This window comes from Mesocricetus auratus, unplaced genomic scaffold (genome assembly GCF_017639785.1).
Source record: "Mesocricetus auratus isolate SY011 unplaced genomic scaffold, BCM_Maur_2.0 Super-Scaffold_4256, whole genome shotgun sequence".
Classification (NCBI taxonomy): Eukaryota; Metazoa; Chordata; class Mammalia; order Rodentia; family Cricetidae; genus Mesocricetus; species Mesocricetus auratus.
Genome location: NW_024429182.1, coordinates 83,594,845 through 83,617,360, shown reverse-complemented (window position 1 = coordinate 83,617,360; position 22,516 = coordinate 83,594,845). Strand labels below are relative to the sequence as shown.

Below are 22,516 nucleotides of genomic sequence, written 5' to 3'. Positions count from 1 at the left end.
GAAAGGGGAAGTTCTTTCCCAGACCTTACAATACCTGGGTTTGTGTTCAGGTTGGTAAAGGAACTCAGTGCTAAACTACAGATGCTCCATAGGGACATGCGGAAAGCATCTTGTATTTTCATGTTTTGTAGTGGTTGCACCTCACAAAGCTTCTACGAGGCTATCTAGAGTTCACTATGCAGAAAAATGCTTTCCAACAAAGACTTCTTGGCCTGAACATGTTGATAGGAAACATCTCTTGGTATCACTTTGTTTTTTATTGAAAGATGGCAACTCCTCTATCACTTGAGCTTCGGCTCCAGATTTGAAAGAAGTGGGGAAAGAATTTCACAAAGATGTGAAAGGTGGAAGGACTTTTAGAAAGTGTTACTTCCCTATCATCCCCTTTATGATATGAGAGGACTGGGGACTGTGGTAGCCCTAGAAATACATACACTATACATGCATGTATAAATTCAGAGTTTAAAAATGAAAATACATTTTAAAGATCTCTTTATTCTCTTTATAAGATACAAAATGTTTTACAGGACACTATGCATTATTTTCAAGCTTTTAAATTTTATATATCAAGTGTGCCAAGGCTGATTCACTTTTGAAACTATCATTAAGTACATAGAGAAAAGCATTTTTTTCTAAAATAACTAACTATTAAATTAGAATCCAGCACCAGTGCCTGACAGGGATCACTTGGTGTTGCACGAGGGACTTTTAACAGTGGAAGAAAGATCTGTGAAGTCAAGAGGATCTCCTAGAAAGTAGCTGGAAGGAGTGCAGACTCACAGGGATGTATACAGGACCTCGGCTTCCCTGCTGACCTTTGAGTCCTCACTTACCAGCATCAGTAGCCCCAAGGACCGCTAGTGAAGGCCTGGAGGACAGCAGTACCATCCAGGAGGCTGAAGCCCCTGTCTGCTGGGACCTCCTGCTCTGTACACTGTCCCTGCACCAGGGGGTTTGTGTTGGTTAATTCATCCTTCATCTCCAAAGAAGGCTGTGTAAATACAACATTTCTGGTAAACAAAGGCATCTGCAGGGAGAGGATAGGAGCTGCCAAGACAAAGATTTCCTCAGGAAGCTGTGCAGTGAGGGATTTAGAGAAGACAGAAAACTGAGTTTTTCCAGGTGGGTTGTTAAGAAGGCCCAGTTTACCATCACAGCCTATGGCAATGGTCCTGAACTAATTTTACAGAGGGGCCTTCCTGGGTAAGTTCCAGGGGCTATCTGGGTGAGTGAGTGTTCAGTGTGGGCTTGTGTATATATATAAAGGTCTCTGAAAGACATGTTGGATATTTCTATACTGTGCTTGGTAATCACCCCTACAGATTAATTTAGCAAACTCTCAAGACAAATTTTCAGTGAACTGGAAGTACCAGGAGAGGTCTCCATGAGGTAAATAACACAGACACTAGAATTTTTCAGGGGTTGTTTGGATAGGGGAATGATACCCAGTAAAAAGTTATATACTAGTGCTAACAAAGGTGATTTCAGAACTCTACAAAAGGGAAGAGGAGTTTTTAGCATCCTTGGGGTACTCAGAGGTGCATCACAGGGAGACTTCAGAGATAGATTACTGCTTAAACCCTTAAATAAGGGCAAGATTCAGTGAGCATGGTGTCAAAGTGCTCCAGGGAATCAGTATGAACAGTCACAGACTTGTAACTAGAGCACAGTAAGATGCTAGCATTGGCTAGGGTTTGTGGAGAAGTGAGGGGAATACTAACTGATGAAATTAGAAAAAACAAACAGGGCTGGATTGTTAAGCACCTTGAATGCCAACCTCAGAAGCCTTTAAGGTATTTAAGCCGAGGAGAACAAATGTATTCTAGAGGAGATCAAAGAAGAAGCTAACTGAGTGAATCCCACCAAACAGTCTCAGTGATTAACTGTGAACTCACATAAGGAACGGAGAAAGATGGTGCCTAAATACTCTCTGAAAGGCTTTAAAAACCTTACATTTTGTCAGATTGGATGAAAAGGACTGGAGTTAAAAAAAAACTATCCTTACATCTAGTAGTAGCAGACAGCTTTTATTAGACCAAACCTGAAAGAGACAAACCCTTGAAATGCTGGGCAGTCATCTGAAGACACCAGAGAGCTACCAAAATCAAGCAGAAACTGCAGAGAACTTTATCCCAGAAGGAAGGGAATTTCATGGAATGAAATCCTATTTTTACAGAGTTTCCACAAGAAGATACTTCCCAGTGTTCTTGTACTGAGTGGCAAGATGAAAACAGAAAGCCTGCCAATGTTGCTTATGGTGTCAGAACACAGACTGTGGCTTCCAGTTGTGAACTCTGAATTCCACAGGTAAAAGGGAAGATCTCTCAGGTTTTTCAATGTATGAATGGTAAAGAGATTAAATATGGGATAGTAATAGCACAGTGGCTCAGGAAACTAGGATAGTAAATGGAACCACGTTGCTAAAGTGGCAAAAATCTAACTGTAAGAACAATCAAGAATTCTGACACACCCTTAGAAACACCATTAGAAATAGAGCTGACAAATCAGCAGTGGGGCATAGGGAGGCTTTCAATACTGGGACATGGACATGAAGAAGTAACTTGGAAGTAGAAAGAAAGGTTTATAAAATGCAGATTATATGACTTAAGCCCATGACAACCAAAGTCACCTTAGATAAAAATTAGTTAAATAACTCAATTTCAATTCAGAGATTTTCCAGAATGAAAGCCAATGAAACAGAAGAGAGACACAATAAAGATAATTTTTTAAAAGTGAAGACTTAGTAATTTGAAAAAAAATCAACAAAATTGGTGTACCTATTTCAGACTAAACAGACAGAGAGAAAAAAAACCCAAAACATCAAATTGACATTGAAAGAGGAAATTTCACTATGGGTCCTAGTCACATTAAAAAGACAATAAAGGGATATTATAAATGACTGAATTTTCATCAATCTGACAGCTTAAATAAATGAACAAATTGCTTGAAAGTCTACATCATTAAGTTATCAGTGCTTCCCAAATTTACTAATTTCTCAAAGAGTTTCTTGTAGATATTGACATGATTTCAAAACTCATGAAAAAAGAAAAGCAGGAAGAAGAGCAGGGCAGGCTTGAGCAAAAAGCTGCAAGACTTAGCAGACCTCAGTAGAGGGAGTCCATGGCAGCCACAATGAGAACTGACAGTCTTTCAACAACTAGGGAATAAATACAGTGAAAAGAGTGATCTTTGACCTCTCATCCCACACTCAACAATTCATTTGAGAAGAATTATGACTTAAAACCAAAAGTAAAATTATAACACTCCACACAAAATAAAGAGCAATATTGCAGAGTGACTTTGAGTTAAGAGAGTCTTCTGATGGCATACTCAGCTCTAAGCTTGTAAGAAAAACAACAAATTGAACTGCATCAAAATAAAAGTTTTATTCATCAAAAGTCATACTTGAATGTGAGGCCAGCTATGGGTGAATGCCTGTCATCCTAGCACTCCACTAGCTGAGGAAGGAGGGTCACCAGGAGTGCAGGCCTGCATGGTCACAAACTGTGTTCCATGTGAGTCTGGGCACAGAGTGCGACCCTGTCTCAGAAAACAAAAAACAAACAAATACCTGAATGTAAAGAACAGGTTGTAGAAAATTATTCAATTCATTTCTCTGGTAAGACTTTCAATCTAGAATATATAAATAACAGTTACAGAAAGAAAAATCAGAGCACCCATCTCTCTGCTTCCTGATTGCAGACAGTGGACAGCCACCTCACACTCCTCCTGCCTTGCCTTCCCACCATCAACTCTATCATCTGCCTGAGAGCCAGGATCAATAACTCATTCCTTAAAAACAAATGGATAAAAGTAAACATCTAATTTTTCTTTTTTGGTTTTTTGAGACAGGGTTTCTCTGTATTGTTTTGGAGGCTGTCCTGGAACTCGCTTTGTAGACCAGGCTGGCCTCAAGTAAACATCTGATTTTAAAAATGGCAAAAGACAAACAGTTTATAAAAGAAGATATAGCCAATGAAGGCAGGGAAAACTATGCTGCATAATTAATCATCAGGAAAATGCAAATTAAAACCACAATAGGATTTCATTCCACATTTGCTACAATGGCATATAAATGAAATGTTGGCAAGCATGGGGACAACTAGCAGAAATGTGAAAGAGTAAATAATTTCCAGGCAGTTTGTCCTACAATACGGCAATTTAATTCCCAAGTGCCTCTCCAAAATACATGAAAATTTCTGTCTAAAAATATCATAGAAGTTCTAGTAATAATAGACAAAACTTAAAATAATTAAAAATAAAGTATACATAAAATAGGACACTGCCCCCCAAAATGTTTTAAAATCTGATTAATAAAAAATAAAAGCAATAAAAGTTTAAACTGGAAAGTCAACCAATTTATAAAATGATTTTTTTTTCTGAACATTTTTCCTAGGAGTCCTGGGAAGTGTGTGGTATTTTCAGGTCATGATTAACTCAGACATTCTTGTTCACCATTGGTTGCTTATGAGTGAATGGAGGTGGGGCCAGAGTTAGGTGGCCCCATAAGACAGTGCACAATTTCAGACTGCTTCATCGTCACTAAAATGATGGTTTCTCTCTGTGGGATTTTTGAGTTACCTGATGCGTGTGATAGCCTCTTATGTGGTTAGATGAGAAAGGAATTCTGGAATATTAGAAAGAGGAATTAAAAATCACTCAGTTTGTTCACCACACTCATCCCATCAAATCGAAATGGCCGTGGTAGGGATGCAGCTTGCTATTGTTGACAGCTGTCTGTCTCCAATCAGGAGAGCCCATCGCTAACTTCTGTTCCTGCTTACCACAAGAAGGGTAACTTACTTTCATTACAAGAATGCTTATTGAAATTAAGATTTGATTTCTTCTTGTTTAAAATGAAAGAAGGTAAAACTGGGGGAAAGGAGTTGGCTATCCTAGTGGTTAGCTTAGTAGAAACACATTCTGTGGCTCAGAAAGCCTTCTTCATGAGAGAAGCAATTGCTCATCATGTTTGAGAAATAGACTGCCAGGCCTGCAGGGCATGGCTTGTCCCTCTGCCTTAGAGACCATCAGCTGGGTGTGTTCGTTTGTTTGTTTTGCAGTGCTGGAGACCAACCCAGAGCCTTGCACATGCTAGGCAAGTGCCTCCCTAATGAGCTATAGGCCATGCCTTAGCTGGGCAGATTACTGACACTGGCCTGCTATAGGGGAACTGACCTGAGGAAGACACATACAGTTCATAGATGATTGCCTCTTCTGAGCTAGAGACTGGTGAAAAACTAAGAACAAACGTGCAGGAGTGAAAGATGGGGGTACCTGTGGTCCTTGGCCTAAGGCGTTAATTCTTCGCTTGTCAATGGAGGGATGACCACAGACATGTTTTCATCTCAGGATTCTACAACTCCACTATGACAAATACCCTACATTTACTTCAACTAAAGAACTTGTCTATACCAAGACACTTAGTAGACAAACTATAAAGGTGGACAGATAGTCACATGTAGTATCCAAACAAAACAAAGCCTCAATGAATACAGAAACAGTTAATCAGTCGCCATTCTAAAATGATCCTTTGGGAAGCAACTGAGCTTTTTGATAGACTAAGCCAGAAGTCATATTTCAGAAGAGCACACCAGGTGTGCTATGTAATTGCGCACTAACAATATTTACAAAGTACTGTCACTAAATACATGATCTCAACCCTCACAATACTTTCAAATGGGTATTAAAGTAGACAGCATTTGGACCAAGGCTCACAGATTATGTGACCATTCCCTGTAATAACAAGTCTCCACCATATTAATAAAGGAGCAGCCACACCTAGAACTCGGCTCTGCCAGCTTTCAATCTAGCACACCTCCTCTAGGTCAAAGTTCCCAAGTCACCATGGGGAGATTTGAGAAAACTGAATTCAGAGCCATCATTCTCCAGCTGGAATGGAGTCTCCCTGTGAGGACACTCTTGCTTGCGCAGCTAAGCACACCAGCGAAGCCCATTGCAGGGTTTGAAGTTCATGCCCTTCATTGCCCTGAAATGCTGCCCCCTGAAGATGCAAGCACACTTGCAGAAAACACCGAGGACTGAAATCATAGCAGGGATTAGAAGGGTGTTAAATTAAGGAATCCCTGATTTCAGGGTTATGAGAGTGCTACTGTAGACAGCGCTTCTGTTTTTCTATTAGAAACTCTCTTCTTTTTAAAAGATTAACAAGAAGAACCAAAAGGGAATTCCCCAAGGTCAGCTCTGAGGAAACATAGACTCTAATTCAATAACTCGGCTACTGCCCTGAAAAAGGGTTTATTATTGCGACATCCATATGGAGCCAATTGGACATTAATGGCTAATCAATCCCTCCGCTTTCTATTCTACTTAAAGTGTCACAAACCATGTTTAGATTAGCCCATTTCCTGCTAAGGATTGCTCAAGATGTCTTTTGTTCTTTCAGGCCCAGCCTGATGGAGGCAGCTTAAACAAACACACGAGCGGAGTGGCGCAGGAGTTATAAAGTGCCATATGTGAATGAACAAAGGGGCTATACTAAAGCCTTTTGTGGTATTTGTTAATGTTTTTCATCTGAGCTTAAAAAGGCTTAATGACTTTGTGGTGAGCTGGTGCATGTGGCCCATGGCTTTGCAAAATGAAGGGAATTCTCACCAGTGGCTCAGCAGTCTCCTGTTCTAGGTTTTGGTTTAATTTTTTTTAATTCTCAAGTTATACTTTATACAGATAGCTTGTTTCTGCTACAGACTCCCATGGCAGCTGGGATGACTTCTGACTTCTCTATTTTAATGACCTGGAAGTGGCACAGAGCATGGAATATTCCACTATGTGTATGCCTTGTGGACCTCAGAAGGGCTTGTGTGCTGGTGAGCCTAGGTGAAAAGCAATGTTTAAGTTTGAACTGGAGACCATTTGGGATGAAATAAGACAATAACCAGTTTTGGCTTCCTAGGACTTCAGGGGGAACCAGTTTCTTGTAAAGCAGAGACCCGCAGAGGACACAGACAGAGGCTGTTGAAAGTTAGTGACCTAAATAATTCACGCAGCTCAGCAGCCTCTAGCTTCACCCAGACCTCGCTCCTATCACAGACTACATGAAATGAAGCACAAACCAAGGAAAAGAAAAGCTTATAAACAAGACATTACTTGATTTATCTTCCCTATTCTCCCTCACTGATTGCCTCCGCCTCCCTTCTGGTTCATATTCTTACTTTCCAGGTTTGAATACTTTAACCTCCACAGAAATACCACTTTTTGATTTCAGACAGAGTGGATGGCACAAATTTACTTCCAACCAGGCCACTCCTATATCTAAACCTCTCTTGCCCCACCCATCCCCTGGATGAGTCTCAGCTTCCAGAGCAGCAGGTATGTTTGTTTCTCTTTATGGCTCCAGTGCCGTCTATGTCTATGCTGCTCTACACAAAAGCATGGTTTTTGTTCTGTTTTTTTTTAGTAGTGTGCTACCTCTAGTTCCAGTTCTCTATTTTCTTGCAATGGCACGTCCATCTTGCATTCACTCTCTGCAGACACATTTTAAGGACTGCTCATCCTATGAAAGTCTGACATGCTTGCCAGGTTCGAATAAGCATTCTAGGTTCCAGTAGGAGGTACCCTGTGCCTTATGCCTATCTCTAACCTGATGCTTACCCTAATTTACCCATATCACCAGTTACATGTGCCTACCTTCTCCAAATGCAGTGAGTACGTGATGTCCTATCCATAGCTCACCCCAGGGACTAGCGCAATCTGTCATAAAGTCAATGCTGAACCATGTACAGAGATATAGCAGGAAATAGCAGCTATTTGCCACAGTAGAGATTTTAGAGTTATGCCTGTTGTTTCCCTGATATATGGAAATTTCTATAGTTGGATCATAACTCAGTCCCCATTTGATTTCGTATATCCTGTCAAGTAGATAAGTAAGATAGCTGTGATTGAAACAAACCATATATGCCTACGGTTGGTTGAGAGCCACACACTGTCATGGCTCCTTTTGCTACTTCTATTGACTTGCCACACTGGGCAGCTCTCATCTGCTATCTCACCACTTCCTGGATGATGCTGGCAGAAGGGTAAGAGGGTCTGAACTTCTTGAGAGTATTAAGTCTGAATGCTGCTGCCAGTGCCATAGGGTGTATGTAAATGTATAATTGAATACACACACACACGAACTCATAAAACCACACAATGGAATCTTCCTTGAATAGCATAAAATTAGGGTAAGACATGCTCATAAAATCAGAGATAATAAGAACACTTAATACACACCTATTGTTCCACAGGAAGAAAATTGGAAGTCAAATGACCCCAGAGTCTCAGTTAGTAAATGACCAAAGCACACTGGCAGCTCCAATGTTACTGCCCAAGATCACACACTTGCCATCAACATGAATGTCGAGAATGGCAAAGTGAGTTGTCTCAACCACCTGCACACTTAGCTCCACAGACTCCTAGCAATGAACTTCACCGGCCCCTTTCTCTTCTGTGTTTCATTTTATTTCGTTTATTCTAGGGAGTCTTTTTCTTCGACATTTGAATGGGAGAATGAAGTTTATGGGTTCAGGAAAAACTAACTTTGTTTTCAAGGCTAGGGTATATAAAGGGTATGGGAAAGAGCGGGTTCAAGGGCTCAACTCAGAGTAGTGGCTCCAACTACAAAAGCCACCATATATCTCCATCCTGAATCTTCAACAGAGTAATTGATGGGGTCTGATATATGGATGGTTCAAAGTGGTAAAAAATTAAATTTTACATGTGCTTTTTTTCTTGATTTTTAAAATGAAAACTGTAGGACAAGCTATTCCAACAAAGGCCATTGGCTCAATCAGCTCTTTTTGGAGAAAACTGGGAAACAGTACAGTTAAGATGCTATGTGTGCATTTCAATAGATCCGAGTATGAATTACACAGTTAATCTTTCTTAGATAAGTGAGCTATTTTTCGGGCCTATAATTTCATCTGCCTATATCAGAGGGTTAATAGTTTCTACTTCACAGCATTTAAGTGAGGAGGAATGGGCATGAATGTAAATTCCCAGCACAGGGGACTGGAGCCCTGAGAACCTGCGGGGGAAGGGGGCAGAAGAGTTCATTCTAGCTCTGCAGGGGCAGAACTAGTGACCTCACTGGCTTCTGTCTGAGCTCTCTTCAGATCTGGTTGATGCTTCTGTTCTTTAAATGATTTAATGTTCTGTTCTTTAAATGATTAAAAATAAACTCACAGGATAGGAGGATAGTGAGCACAATTTACTCCTTAACACAAAAGCCAAATGTGTTTCCAAAGGTTCTGTGTAATGCATACTAAAAGGAAGTGAATGTTCACAAAGTCCAACCAAGGTCATTCCCCACTCCCTGCCCACCCCATCCCCCAAGCAGGTTCCCAGTATGAGACCTGCCACCAAACCAGGCTGCTGGGCCAGAGAAAGCGAGAGAATTTTTTTTCTCTTCTTTTCTTTATTTGAGACAATGTCTTGGGTCATCTGGCTTTAAACACACTAAAAGTGGCTTGGGATGACCTTAAATAGTCAATCCTCCTGCTTTTACCTCCTAAGTCCTGGGTTCACAGGCATGCACCACCACCACACACAATGTATGAAGTTGGAGAGATTGGGCTCTGGGCTTCCCATGTTCTGGGTAGGTACTCAACCGAGTTCCAGGCCCCAGTGCTGGAAGAGAATGCTATCATAGGAACGTAGACATCAGGTTTGTCATGAAGGGCCCACTGGTATGACAAAGTATTGGGGTTACTGGCTATAAAACTAACAGAGGCTATAAAACTAACAGAGGAGAAGGTCCTGAGGCTCCTTCAGAATTGCTTTTCTACCTTCCATTCTAAGTGGCTGTGACCATCAGTGCAGAGCCACTGTTACTCTGCTTTACTTTGTTCCCAAGTGAAGGACCCACCTTCTCTCAGAACAAGGAATGGATACTGTGATTTCTCTGCCATGAAAGTAAGTCTATGTATGTACATTACATTTACTTGAGACACTACATTGTAATTCAGCTACTTTTTATGAATGAATCCTAAATGTACCTGCAGACAGCATTGACACACACTGATATGTACTGCACAATCTCTTGGGCACCACGGCCTAACTTGGGGCAGCATGTGTACGTTATTTTACAATGGACAAAAGCAACTGAAAAATTCACTCTCCTAAGTGAGGTGTCCAAGTCCAAAACTGACTTCTCACTCAGGCTTGTCTGTGTCTCAGAAGAGAGGAGACCAGTAGTTGTTTTCAGTGGACCTCCATGAAAATCCACCTAACACCTGCTTGGCTTTCTTATGCCTCTGCAAGGACAGTAGAGGAATTAAGGGCTAGCTGAGTTCAACCCCCCCCCCACCCCTTGCTGTTTTCCCTTACTCTCCTCTTGGATCTATGCCATTCTTTAGCAATTAAAGGTTAATGCCTATCTATTTGATAACAAAGTCCAAATTCCTCATCCTGGTACTCAAGGCCCTCTGCTGAAGGGAGTCCAGACACTTCTAGAAGATACTCAAGTTAATGAGTATGAATGGAGTATAAACATGAGTGAGGCTTTGCACTGGAACAGAGGAGGACACAGGTGAGAAGGCTGACTCCATTCTCCTGCAGTTCCCACCTGCTTTATTGCCTGGGTCTGCTTTTATTCTTCTGTCAGTTGTGTGTCCCTCACTTTCTGTTTGTCTGCCCTAGGCTTATTTCCAGAAGTACTCTCGGGTCTTCCAGAATTTGTGCTGTCCACAAGTCCTGCAGCTTCCTCCTCTCTTGGCACTTCTTCTCTTTCCCCAAAGATGTGCTTGACTATGGACTATGGGAGGCTGCTTTGTCTCTTGTGTATTCTAGCCATGGAATCCCAGCTATATGAGTAGCTCTTGGAGAAGCAATATGGCATATATTTTTTAATCCTTTCTTATGCATGGGGGTGATGGTGGTGGAGAAAGCCCTGTGTGAGTAAAGTCCTGGAAAAATGTGTATTCTTTGACATAGTATGGTCATGACAAGGATGCCAGATGATAGTAAACTATAGGATGAAGAAAAAAAATGAGGAAGTCAGTATTAGGTGAGAAAGTCTTTATAGGTGATGGTCTTTTAAAACAATGGAAAATAAAACAGTTTCAACCTTGAGGAGAAGGAAATAAGGAAATAGCCAGCTAGGCTAAAAGGTTAGTTTCAAGTTCAATCTTGACCTTAAGCAAAGAAAATTTCAAGAACATTCAGAACTGACCTGGTGCCTTTTGAATCCCACCAACCTAAGCTTGAGCTCAACGTTATAGCCTCATAGGGAAAGCCAAATGGATTTTGCTGCCAGGAGAGGAGGATTCCGGGACAGGGGCCTACACAAAGATCATGCCTCAAGAGCTACACAGTCTGCATGTACATGTTAGATAGACCTGTGTGAGCATGCTCACTCTAGTAGATTGGTTTACATGAAGCCCACAGGCCCATGGCTTAGGAAGCAGTGCTATGGAAGTTTGTGCTGACCATTGTTGTCTTGGGCCTGATTTTCATGGTAGGAGGTATCCTTGTTATTTATTTGCTGTAGAGTTGGGGACCACTCTGTGACATAGCAATAACAGACAGGCATCCCTCCCTCAAGGATAAGGATATTCTGTCTGAAGAGTAGCGTGTATGTGTGTGCTCATGTGTGTGTGTGTGGTGTTTGTACACACTGTCACTGGAAGATCTTTACAGTGTAGTCAGTCTGCAGAGAAACCTCCCCCTGGGCAGGGCTCAGAGCTCAGTTCCTCACAGATGAATGGACACTTGACTCTTCAAGCCCAACAACTATGGGAAGCAGCCTGAGTTCCCCTTATGAAGCATCAGGCCGCAACTACACAAAACCCTTGACATTTCACTCTCTTGCCCCATCAGGCCCATCTATCACTTGAAGAGTTCAATGGAAATTGTTTTCTCCCAACATTAAAAGTTATTTGGGAGCTTTTAAGACACAGCAAATATATTTCTGTAAGAGAAGTTTATTTGCTTGTTTAAGAGCCCTGCACTTTATATATAGAGCGGATATAAACTGGTGCATAGGAGCCTCTAAACGGGTTTATATCCACAGTAAAATACATTTTTGCGATACTCATACAACAGTTAGCCCAGAGCCAGGGCTTCGTGAACCCTGCTCATCTCCCTGCCTGTGCAACTGTTACTCATCCCTACCACGTCTCAGGCCTCCCTCACTGCCCAGCCTGTCTCAGGATCTGCCTCCTAGTGCCTGGGTCTCTAAGATACCTGAACATGTTGCTTCAGGCAGCCACAGAGGGCCAGATGAAGCCTGAAGCACAGCCTTGGCTAATACACCTTCTGATTCACTGAAGTCTTCTCTACTTATATTTCTTCACCCTTCATTCCTGGTACATGTTCTAGCAGCTTGACACCCTTCTGAGAAAAGACACACCAGCTCTTGCGTTAGCCTGCAAAAAACTCATTTATCTAAAAGGTTATACTGGGCTAGGGTCTAGCTCAATGGTAGATAACTTGCTTATCATTTAAAAAGCTCAATGTTCAAATCTCGCTACTACAAAAAGAGACCAACAAACAAATGGCAAGATCATTGAAACTTGCCATATTCTAGCTGTGTTATGGGTAAATGAGTGCAATTACAAGGCAGTAAAATTAGAGAGTTAAAGAAACCAACAGCCCTGTTACTAGAAACCATCTAAATGATGTCATGACTTCTTAATCTATGGGTCACTACCTGCACAGGATCATTTAGCCAACACTAAAAGGCCCCTGGACACACAGTGGCCCAAAATTAATTCAAAACTAAGCACATAACAGACCTGAAGTATTTCTTAAAGCATCCACCTGTGTTGTATTGGGTAGGCTCACTGCAGTCTCAGCTCTGAACTCAGGTTACCTGCCTGACACCATATTGCAAATACAGCACCAATAGCCAAGAGAGCTGCCTTCACTCCTCCGCTCAGGTCTGAGGTTACCCCATGATGTGAATCACAGAGTTTCCACTGTATTGTCAATTTTATGTTTTTTTTACAGAACAACAAATACATTTATTATCTTTCTACTATCATCTGTCAACATGTTAGCATTAATCAGTGTGCCTATGAATTGTATTACATTAGAATGCTCAGTTTTAAAATTTGCCATTTGAGATGCTGATTTGATTTCATAAAAAATCACTAATGAAATTTTAGCTTGGGATTCTAACAATTTCTGAAATGGGCCTACACACACTTCTGACATTTTGTACTACCTATCTAAATAGAGGGGATTTCTCAGCATTGATAATTATAAAATCAAAGTGTCAATCAACTCTAAGAAATGCTGCAGGTGCCTGCCTCCTGTAGCATCAAATAGACAGCCAAGATCTAATGCCTTGGGTAAAAATGAATAAGCAAAGCTATCTCATTAACTGCAAGTGTGCTTTTGTCTTTAATAAATGATAAAATTGGATTTATACCAAAGAATTGTTTGAAACCATATATCTTTATTATTTATTATGAGTTCATATCTCATTTATATATCTATATGGGTATTTAAAACATGAAAGGTCTTGTAAACTTTCTCAGGTGAAAGTGGGTAATGGAGACAGTGTAGAGCCCTGCTCTACATCAAACTCCTGACTCAGGGGTTCGAAAGACTGTGAGAGAAAATGCCTGCCTAGAAGGAAACAATGACCTGCAAGTCCTCTAGCTCAGGTGATAGGAGAAGGGGAGAGTAGCATCTAGCATGGTCCTGAGTCTTTTTCTGTTGGAGTGTAGAAGTCAGGCTTGACCCTTTGGGTAGAAGTTAAAGGAGGCAAACATACGTTTGTCTATAAATTATGAGCAGAGAAATGAGAAAATTACAGTGTACCTTTCAGTCTATCAGTCTGGATCACCTGAGCAAGGTGAAGCCTCCACTTCTCAGGGGCCAAAGAGAGGATTACTCAGCTGAAACCACACGTGTCAGCAACCCTTTCCTTTGTCCCAGATCTGAGGAGCTGATGTTGAAAGGTAAGACTGTCTGGTGGGCTTGAATCAATGACCCTCACACTCCAAGGCACAAGTAGCCATGGCATTTGAACCCCACTTCAGATTAGGCTACAGTTTTTTCTGTTGCCTCCAATGAGTCCCAAATCATGGGAGCAACCTTCTTTTCTCTGTAGGAGTAAGGATCCAGAGAAGCCAAGAGAAAGGAGGAAGAGACTTCAGAGTATGGGCCCCACAGAAAGTGGGGCCGCCCAAGAGGGCATGCATGCAAACTGACACAGAAGTAAAAAAAGAAAAAAATGCTGTCTTCTGTTTTTACGAGGAGAGAGCTTTATGTTGGTGATAAATAAAACTGACCTAAGATAGAAGATTCTGGAATAATCAGAGGTTCAAAGAGAAAGAGGTGGGGGAAGAGGGGAGGAAGAAGATGAAGAGGGGAGGAAGAGTTGCTTTAAGGGCAACTTGTTGTGAACCAGTTCACCATTTCTGAAGCTAAGGAGAGCTTCCGAAAGCCACACAGCTACAGGGAGTCCCTGGAGTGGAGATATCCATTCCCATCAAATCCACCTGAGTGCCTAACACACAAATGACAACACACTGCTACAATTCCAATGCAGGTTACAAAAATCAGCCAAAGACAATCATCTTCAGGGCCTGTCCCTAAAGGATAGGTGCACATTTCACTGCTCCTCACATCAAAATGAGGGCTGGATCCTTCCAAGGCTAGGACATAGCAGCTGAAGGTGAAGGTGGAAACGTGAGAAAAGTAATGCTTTCTTACAGAAAACACTCTGCAAAGCAGTGTAAAGCCACAGGCTCAAACAGGAAACTGAGAAGGAAGGAGGGGAGAAAAAGAGAGTAGAGAAACAGATGGGGGAGGGAGAAAGGGAGAAGAAGAGAGAGAAGGGGAGGGAGGGGGAGAAAATGGAGAATTAAGGAGGGAGGAAGGGAGGGAAGGAGGAAGGGAGCTCAAGAGAGCGTGTGCGGGGAAGACGGGGGGGGGCGCTCATGTGTGATAGTCAACAAATGCTGCTGAAGTGTTGTTTGCATTAATGAACAGTAAAGCACAAAGAACACTAGAACTCGCTTCAGCAAGGGGCAGAAATATATCCTCGAAGGCATTGTTCTCTTATTTCTCTGAAAATGAAAACCTAAATGGAACTGACTGAGCTTCCTGTGGATATATCATTTTCCTCACTAGAAACAGACTGTTTTCTGAAGACCATTACAATAACTGTGGGATTAAAAGGAAGCGCAGAGATAATCAAATCCAACATGCCCCTTTTAAAAGATAAAGATGCTTCTGCTGGGGGCATCAGTCACTTGTTTGCAGCCATTGAGCAGAGGAGCTTTATCCAAACCTCCCATAGCCAAGCCAGAGCCTTCTTGTTACACAATGGAACTTTGAAGTCACAGGACTGGGGTAGGAAGCGAACTCTTGCCTACAAGGAACCAAGAGAGGGGAAACACCACACAGAAAGTCTACGAACAGTTCTACCGCTGTTTGTCCTTTTTAGTACAAGGACACAAACCCAACCAATCAAGTTTTCCCATTCTAACAAGTCCTAGAGGGAATTTAAAATGTTGTGTGGATTCAATACAAGTTAAGTCTTCATCAGCTTCTAAACATAACAGGACCTTAACCATGCTTCCTAAGTCCCCAGCACCAGTGAAGTCGTAGCTTTATAAATATCACGGTGAACAAGAAATGCTGTCTTGTCACATTCAAGCCAAATAACAGCTGGACTTTAAAAATAAAATTTTGAAGACATTTGCCTTTTATATTTCTAATTTCTGTTTTCCTTGCTTATGGTTTTGTCATTTGCTGTTGATGAGTGGTTAATACATATGCACAGCTGCCTCACGGGTGACCTTTTCTCTGCCGCCCCCATGCCCAGCACTATTGAAGCAGGCCTTCAAGCTGCTTACCGAGAAATGCCATCCTTTGCATGGCTGGCAGACACAGTCCTGGGAAGCATGGCTGGGACAGGCCCTGTCTTCTGGGTGACTTACTTTTGTACTTAAGAAATCCCACAGGAGGGACAGGAAGTGCAAGGAGGGCCCAGCCTTTTGTAATGACTGCACCAGGGCTGGAGATATTTGTGCATGGATGAAGGAAGTGGTCTCCCAAGCTGGAGGCATAGCTCACCTTTCATCTTTGTCTCCCTAAACAGCTTGCTTTCTGGGTGTTTGGTAGAGGACCACAAAATCCTACTCTTAGAGTTGTGTTCTCAGTGATGCTAAGGCACTTATGCACAGATTTCCCCTCACTAGACCATAAGCTTCCTCTGCTGAAGGGCATCACTTTTAACTTCACATGGTTTGCCCAGGGTCTAGTGCATGACTGGCACACCATAGGCACTCAAGAAATGTTGGCTGAGTGTTTGTTTTGTTGGACCACACAGGCTTAGTGGGTGAGTAAACACACTTGGTTGTTACTCTGTCCCTCCAGCTCTGTTCCAGTCTTCAGCTAAGGGGAGTATGAACAAGCAGAGGAGAGAGACTATTGTGTGTACCTGCTAACTATCCTGACTTTAATATGAACTGTAACTCCAGCAGGATTTGCAATCAGCTCAGTCTTGAACAGATGCCAGGAACTAGTCTGGAGTCAGCAGAAGGCTGCTCCCCATCCCAGAAGTCCTCACAAAGGCACTGCACTGCTGTCCATATTAGTGCAGGTAACTCGACTCCATTCATGAACTCACAGTCCCCCAGAGGCACATGAGGTCTCAATGGCAACTCTGGGCAAGCTTCTGAAGGGAGGTTTTCACACGCTCCGTAAGCTCCTAGGCCACTACAGCCTGTCTACTGTTACACTCATCAGCATGCTGCTCCGTGTGATGGGGTAACATGAGAACTGATGTATGGCATGACCAGCTATATTTAGGGGAGAGGAAATGGGCCTTACTGAGGAAGGTCACAAAAGTTTGTTCAGAAAAAATTGAAGGCATTATAATTATTCAGTCACACAGAGGTATAATATGGAAATATAGAATCTAGAGCCTGCACCTTCCACCCGATTTTAGCTCTGTCATTATTGACATTGTCACCTACACCACTTTATTTAATTGTTTTCAGCCTCAATGTTTTAACCTGTAAAATGGGGAAAATAGTACCAGCTAGGTGTTATAGAATATAGATAGCTTTTGGGAGACTGACATAGGAATATTGTATGTTTAATAAGGTCAGCCTGGGCTACATAATAATTTCCTATGTAACAACAACAACAATAATAATATATAATGCCTTACTCAAAGAGTATCTAAAGATTATATGAGAAAAGGCTGTAAAAATAACAGATCCTCTGGCATATTAGCACTGGATAGAGGTTTGTTAAAAATAAACATAATTAGGAAAATGCATCTGAAGTTATACAATGTGGGTATTGAGTGGAATTTCCACAATCCTTCTGTAGATTTTTCTCTGCTGTTAAGGTTTTTATCTTTTTATAATGGCCAATAGTTTCATTCACACAATCTCATCAACTTGATTAGCAGCATTAGTGAGAGGCAACTCACTATATTTATAGCTAATATATAGTTAAGAAATCAAATGAAAGTGCTGGCAGAGCAAGGGTCAGGTGACAGAGCTCTGTAACTCCTGGTTCATAGCCAAATGAGCAGACTGGATTCCCCCAAAGTGATGGAGACTGCTTGGCTTACTATATATAGCCAAAGATTTAGGCACTCCACAGTACAACTTCACTAGGAGACTGAGACAGGCCTGATCTGAAACACTTCTTTGCAGACCACCAGGCCAGCTATTATGTCCATGTCACAGTCAAACTGTTAACTATTTCAATCATTTTAATTCTATGGCTGGCTAGACAGAAGAATCTCAACCCTTGTCAGCAGAGGCCTGCTGGTCTATGTGCCTATGACAATGTCGGTGTACCCTTGATACGTGCTCTTCCTGGATGAGAGCAGGTAGAGTCCTGTTCTTAAGTCCTCTGTCTCACTTTCCACTCACCTTCCTTTTCCTCTTCACCCTTCATTCCCCTGTCTCTTTTTTCCCTCTCTCTTGTGTTTCTCTTTCTATCACATAAGTACACACAAATACATGCACACACCATCCAACATTTATGTTGACCCTTTGCACCTGTGCAGGACTACCCTCAGAAATTAGTATCTCCACCTGACAAGGAAGCCATGGCTTCTGGAAACTTTGAGGCCTTGGGGCTGTCTGACACCATCAAGCTCTCAGTGCTCACATCAGGAATTTCCAAAGGACCTGGGAAGGCCCTGTTCAGATGTGGCTGGGAAGAAACTCTGCCAATAAAAGGGGAACTAGTAAGATTCTTCCTTCAAGCTAAAATAGGACTTTCACTAGGGTCTGAGATGGGTAAAGGATCCTGTTACTCTTAAGAAAGCAAATTAATCTTCCCTGACTGGTGGGATGGGTTCTGCCAGAGAAACAGCTAACGGGAAAGCCAGTCTCCACTCCATGATGACACAGTAAATAACCAGGCCACATTACTATCAAAGTGCTGACCTAACCTATAAATTGTACCCGGCCTCTGGGGAACAGTTTCTGCTGACGGCTGCTTGGTGCATTTAAGACAAACAAAAAGGAAGGAATGAGAACAGGCATTGACAGAGTTGGAGGTAGACATCCTGAGAGTGAGGCTGCTCTTCCAATGAATGGACATTGAACAGGCTCCCTCCATGGTTAGTGCAGAGGTCCAGAAATGGGTCTTTCCTAAGCAACCAGTAGGTTTTTGCTGAATCTGTCAGCTCATCCCAAATGGTTTGACTGTGCCTAGGAATTGCTTGATCTAGATTCTTCAAAGAAGTCCTCTTTGTATGTTTCTTCTTTTTCTCAATAAGACTCTAGTGAGGTAGGTGATACTCAGGTATCTATTCACAGGAATGTAGTGGGATTTTTCACTAAAACTTTAAAATAACATCATGAGGTATATGGATTGCTGTGTGTTTAGAAACAGAGAATCCAGAAATGTCTCAAAGTCCTCAACTAAAATACATACTGAGGATCAACATTTCCTTTTTAACCTAGGGAATTCAGATAGTGACTCCCCAAAATGGCCATGAGGATCCCATGCCTAACTAAGACTCACCTTCAGAAACACAAGCCAGGGAAAAGCCACTCACCTTCTGCATCCTCTGGCCTAGTGAGATCGATGACGCCTGGGCCCAGTTTCCCATCTTCACCTGACTTCCCTGTTAACTGGGGCCCCAAGTTCTCAAAGCGTGTTCTTTCCTAGGACAAAGAACAATCAGAGGCTTATTCTAGTTTCACAGCAGCTGCTTGCTTCCTTCACATTTCTCTTCTGCTTAATTGGCAAAGCATGGCCTTATGAACATCATGTCTGATCCACTTGAGCTCTGGAGACTAACTGCAGGCACAGTATGCTGCTGACAAAAACAGCAGTGTCTACAAGATCAAACCTGGAAGGAAGGAGAGGCTGTGACAGGGAACCGGCCAGCACTGGTCTACCTGTCCCATCCCCAATGTGTTGGATTTGCTTCTGGAATCTATAAGGAATACAATGTAGTGAGAAGGGCCAGATGTGCAAAACTTTAAGAATGTTTTTACTAAAGCCTACTGCTAAACTGAATGGGAGAACAACCTTCTCATTTAGAGATCATGATTTTGGTCAACATTCCTGAGAAAAGTACAGATTAGAACTTTATGTGCCAGTAGTTCAAAGGCAAACTTGCCAACGTTGGTTGAGTGGACATTAGCATTGCTCCTTTGCTTGGAGCAAGTCTTTCAACTGAGAGTTCCTGGAAACTGAAGTGCGTGTGACTCTCACCCTGTAAAGAAGCCAGAAAGGTTCAATACCCCTTCTGCTTTAGAAGGGAATCCCAAAGGTGTTTGCTTATTCACCAGTTCTTCTAAGAGCAGGAGTATGAAGCAACAGCAGAAGGAGGGAAGGAGCCCTGCACCTCTCAGATCAGTGGCAGGGGCACACTGGCCATCATTAGTATGGTGGTGTGATCTGCATAAACCCAACACTGGTGCCCCATTCTCACCTCCCATCTCCATGCTTAGTCTCCAGACTCACACTTGGCTTTGTGTTATCCTTATGAATGAATGAAGCCTTGTTGTTTGTTACTATGAAACGATATTAAATGTCATGTCAGCTTGAATGTACAGACATGAAATAGCAGCTTGCAGCTCCGGGAATGGTTTCTGCATGCTATACTAATGCATTATGCAGCAGTAGAGTGCTGATTGCTGCACAGTCTATTGTTCAATGACCTAGTTCTGCACCGAGCATGTTCGGCATCTGATGGGAACACGCCAAGTGTTCTGTTCTGTAAGATGTTTAGAAACTTGGAAATATTCGGAAGGAGCAAACATACAATTACTTGATAGAGAATGTGCCTCATTTGTACAGCCTCACTGCGTTTGTGCTTTCTAATATGATTATTTTTGAATATCATTATATTTCTATAATTAATTCCCATCAGTCAAATTGTTACAGTAAATCTTCCAGTTCCCCTTCATCAGAGACCATGTTGAAATCTTCATTGGAAGAAAACATAGCCTAGGCTGTGCTTTAATCTAGCATAGCTTCTAGGAAAGCTTTGCAAGGAAACACAGTTGTGTAGCCATCATTTCTCCAACTGGGTAACACTAACCAACTAGTTTCAATGGTGGAGTGTGGAGAAACCTCTGAAATAACGACACGTACAAAAGACAGATTGAAAATCAAAACCGAAGTGAATGAGGTTCCTTAATACTTCTTCATGTGAAAACAGGGCTCCAAGGGAACAAATTAACCCCGATGCAGTACAGAACACAAAGCCACCACAGCCGTGAGCTGTGTGGGAGCTTCACACGTGGTCAGGGAAGGACAGCTGCTTTCCATCAGCCCAGTTCTATTTTTGAGTAGTACTTTGGGTTGAGGTGATGTAAAGAGAGTCAAACCTTTGTTTCTAGAATTGTTTCCCTGGTGTACTTTCATGTGAATGTCTCTGCTGAAGGCTAAGAGTCCCATCTTCTTGGAAGAACAGCCTTTCACTGCATTTTCATGGCAGGTGGGGAGCAGGACAACTTTCTCTAAAAGACAACACTATACAACCTATCAATATGCATATTCCAAAGATCTCTCCAGTCATTCATTCACTTTGATTTTACTGGAAAATATTCTCAGTTAAAAAAAAGTTTCCGGAAAGAATATCAGTATTTCTTTTACAGGGAAGGAGAAGAGGGAAGATTACATGCCATGCTTTGTGAGAACCCTAAGACAACAGAGCTTACATGATGATAATATCTTTTCTTTTCTAAAAGTGACATGCACTCACAATGTGGTAGCATCAGCTTGTTTTTAATCATAACAAAAAACATCCAGGACGCTCCACAACACATTCACTGTGTCTTTGAAGTCAAGCAATTTTTCTGACTTCATTGAAAAAAACATTCTACTGCAAAGACACTTTCCCTGTAAAATATCAATATTTTGACAGCATAGAAGACAAGGAAAAGCATTCTATGAAATACTGGTTAAATAGGCAGAAAATAAATCAATGATAAAATGTGTTTGGGGCAGTGGGTTGCATTTTCAATTTGATAATATTAAGCACCGTGTTTGAGATTAAAGCAGGGCCCTGCAAAGCCAAGCCCTTTCATATAAATTTCCACCCAATCTCCCAGAAGATTTCCTTCTTTTCTTCAAAGAATAGCTCAGAATATTTATTTGCCATCCACAGAACCCTAAGACAGTAAAGCCTGGCGTCTCCCAGTTAGGTCTGTGCAGCTGAGCTAGGCAAAGCTTTACCAGTACAGTGGACATGAGCCTCATAAACAGAATGTAGCAGTGTAAGAAGCTAAGTATCTGACTGTTAAACACTAACAGGTTTGTCACTGTAAGGAACACAGATAATGGAGGGCATGCCCTTAGGTCCCATCCCTACCCCTTGAACTATCCCTGCCAATGTACACAACTCTCATGTAGGATGATTTAGAGATAAGAGCAAAATTCCTCAGTGAACTTGACCGGATTTCCACTCCTGAGATCTCCCTGGTTTTCACGTTGATAGTGGAATGCACATTCTCCATGCTGCCTCATGAGCAGACTCTTACTTATGCATTGTCAGTCACAAACATAGAGACAACATGAAAGTTACTGGAAAAAATTAAAAGTCAGCTCTGCCGTGTTGTAGGGACTGTTGGCTCTCTAAGTGCTTTGAAATTATGATGTATGAGATAGATGTTGCATATTAAATAAAGATATTTAAATGATAAAGCCCCAGTTAGTGAGAGCTGATGAATGTTAAATGTTAGAAGCCACAAGATGGTAGCATCCATCATCTCCATGTGTTATCGGAATCAATGATGGGGCGGTTGACAGACAGACTCTGATGATTATCCCTTATTTCCAGAGTCAGTGAACAAACCACTCAGATCCTCTGGCATTATTTTTGAATTTGCATTAAATTAGCAACTTTTCCCTCCCTACCATGGAAAGATTGATCAGTTACATCTTGGCATCAGTAGAGAGAAAATGAATTTGGGGGTAAATAAAAGACGAGGGGTTTGTTCTCATTTAAGCAAGGAAATCAGCCACCTCTTCCTGGCAACAAATGTGAAACTGTAGTCTGGGGAAGGAACAGTGATGAAACAGTAAGCACACAATAATGGCTTTTCTTTGCACTTAGATAAAAGCT

General features: G+C 41.8%; 1 protein-coding gene across 14 annotated transcripts in view; it reads right to left on the bottom strand.

Annotated features, from left to right (window-relative positions):
* The window catches only part of Sox6 (SRY-box transcription factor 6), a 540,675-nt gene that overhangs the window by 22,186 nt on the left and 495,973 nt on the right, over window positions 1–22,516 (bottom strand). For all 14 annotated transcript variants that reach the window (XM_040755979.1, XM_040755976.1, XM_040755989.1 and 11 more), the window contains one exon: window positions 18,992–19,100. In XM_040755979.1, the coding sequence (XP_040611913.1) occupies window positions 18,992–19,100 (109 nt within the window). The remainder of the gene's footprint in view (window positions 1–18,991; window positions 19,101–22,516) is intronic.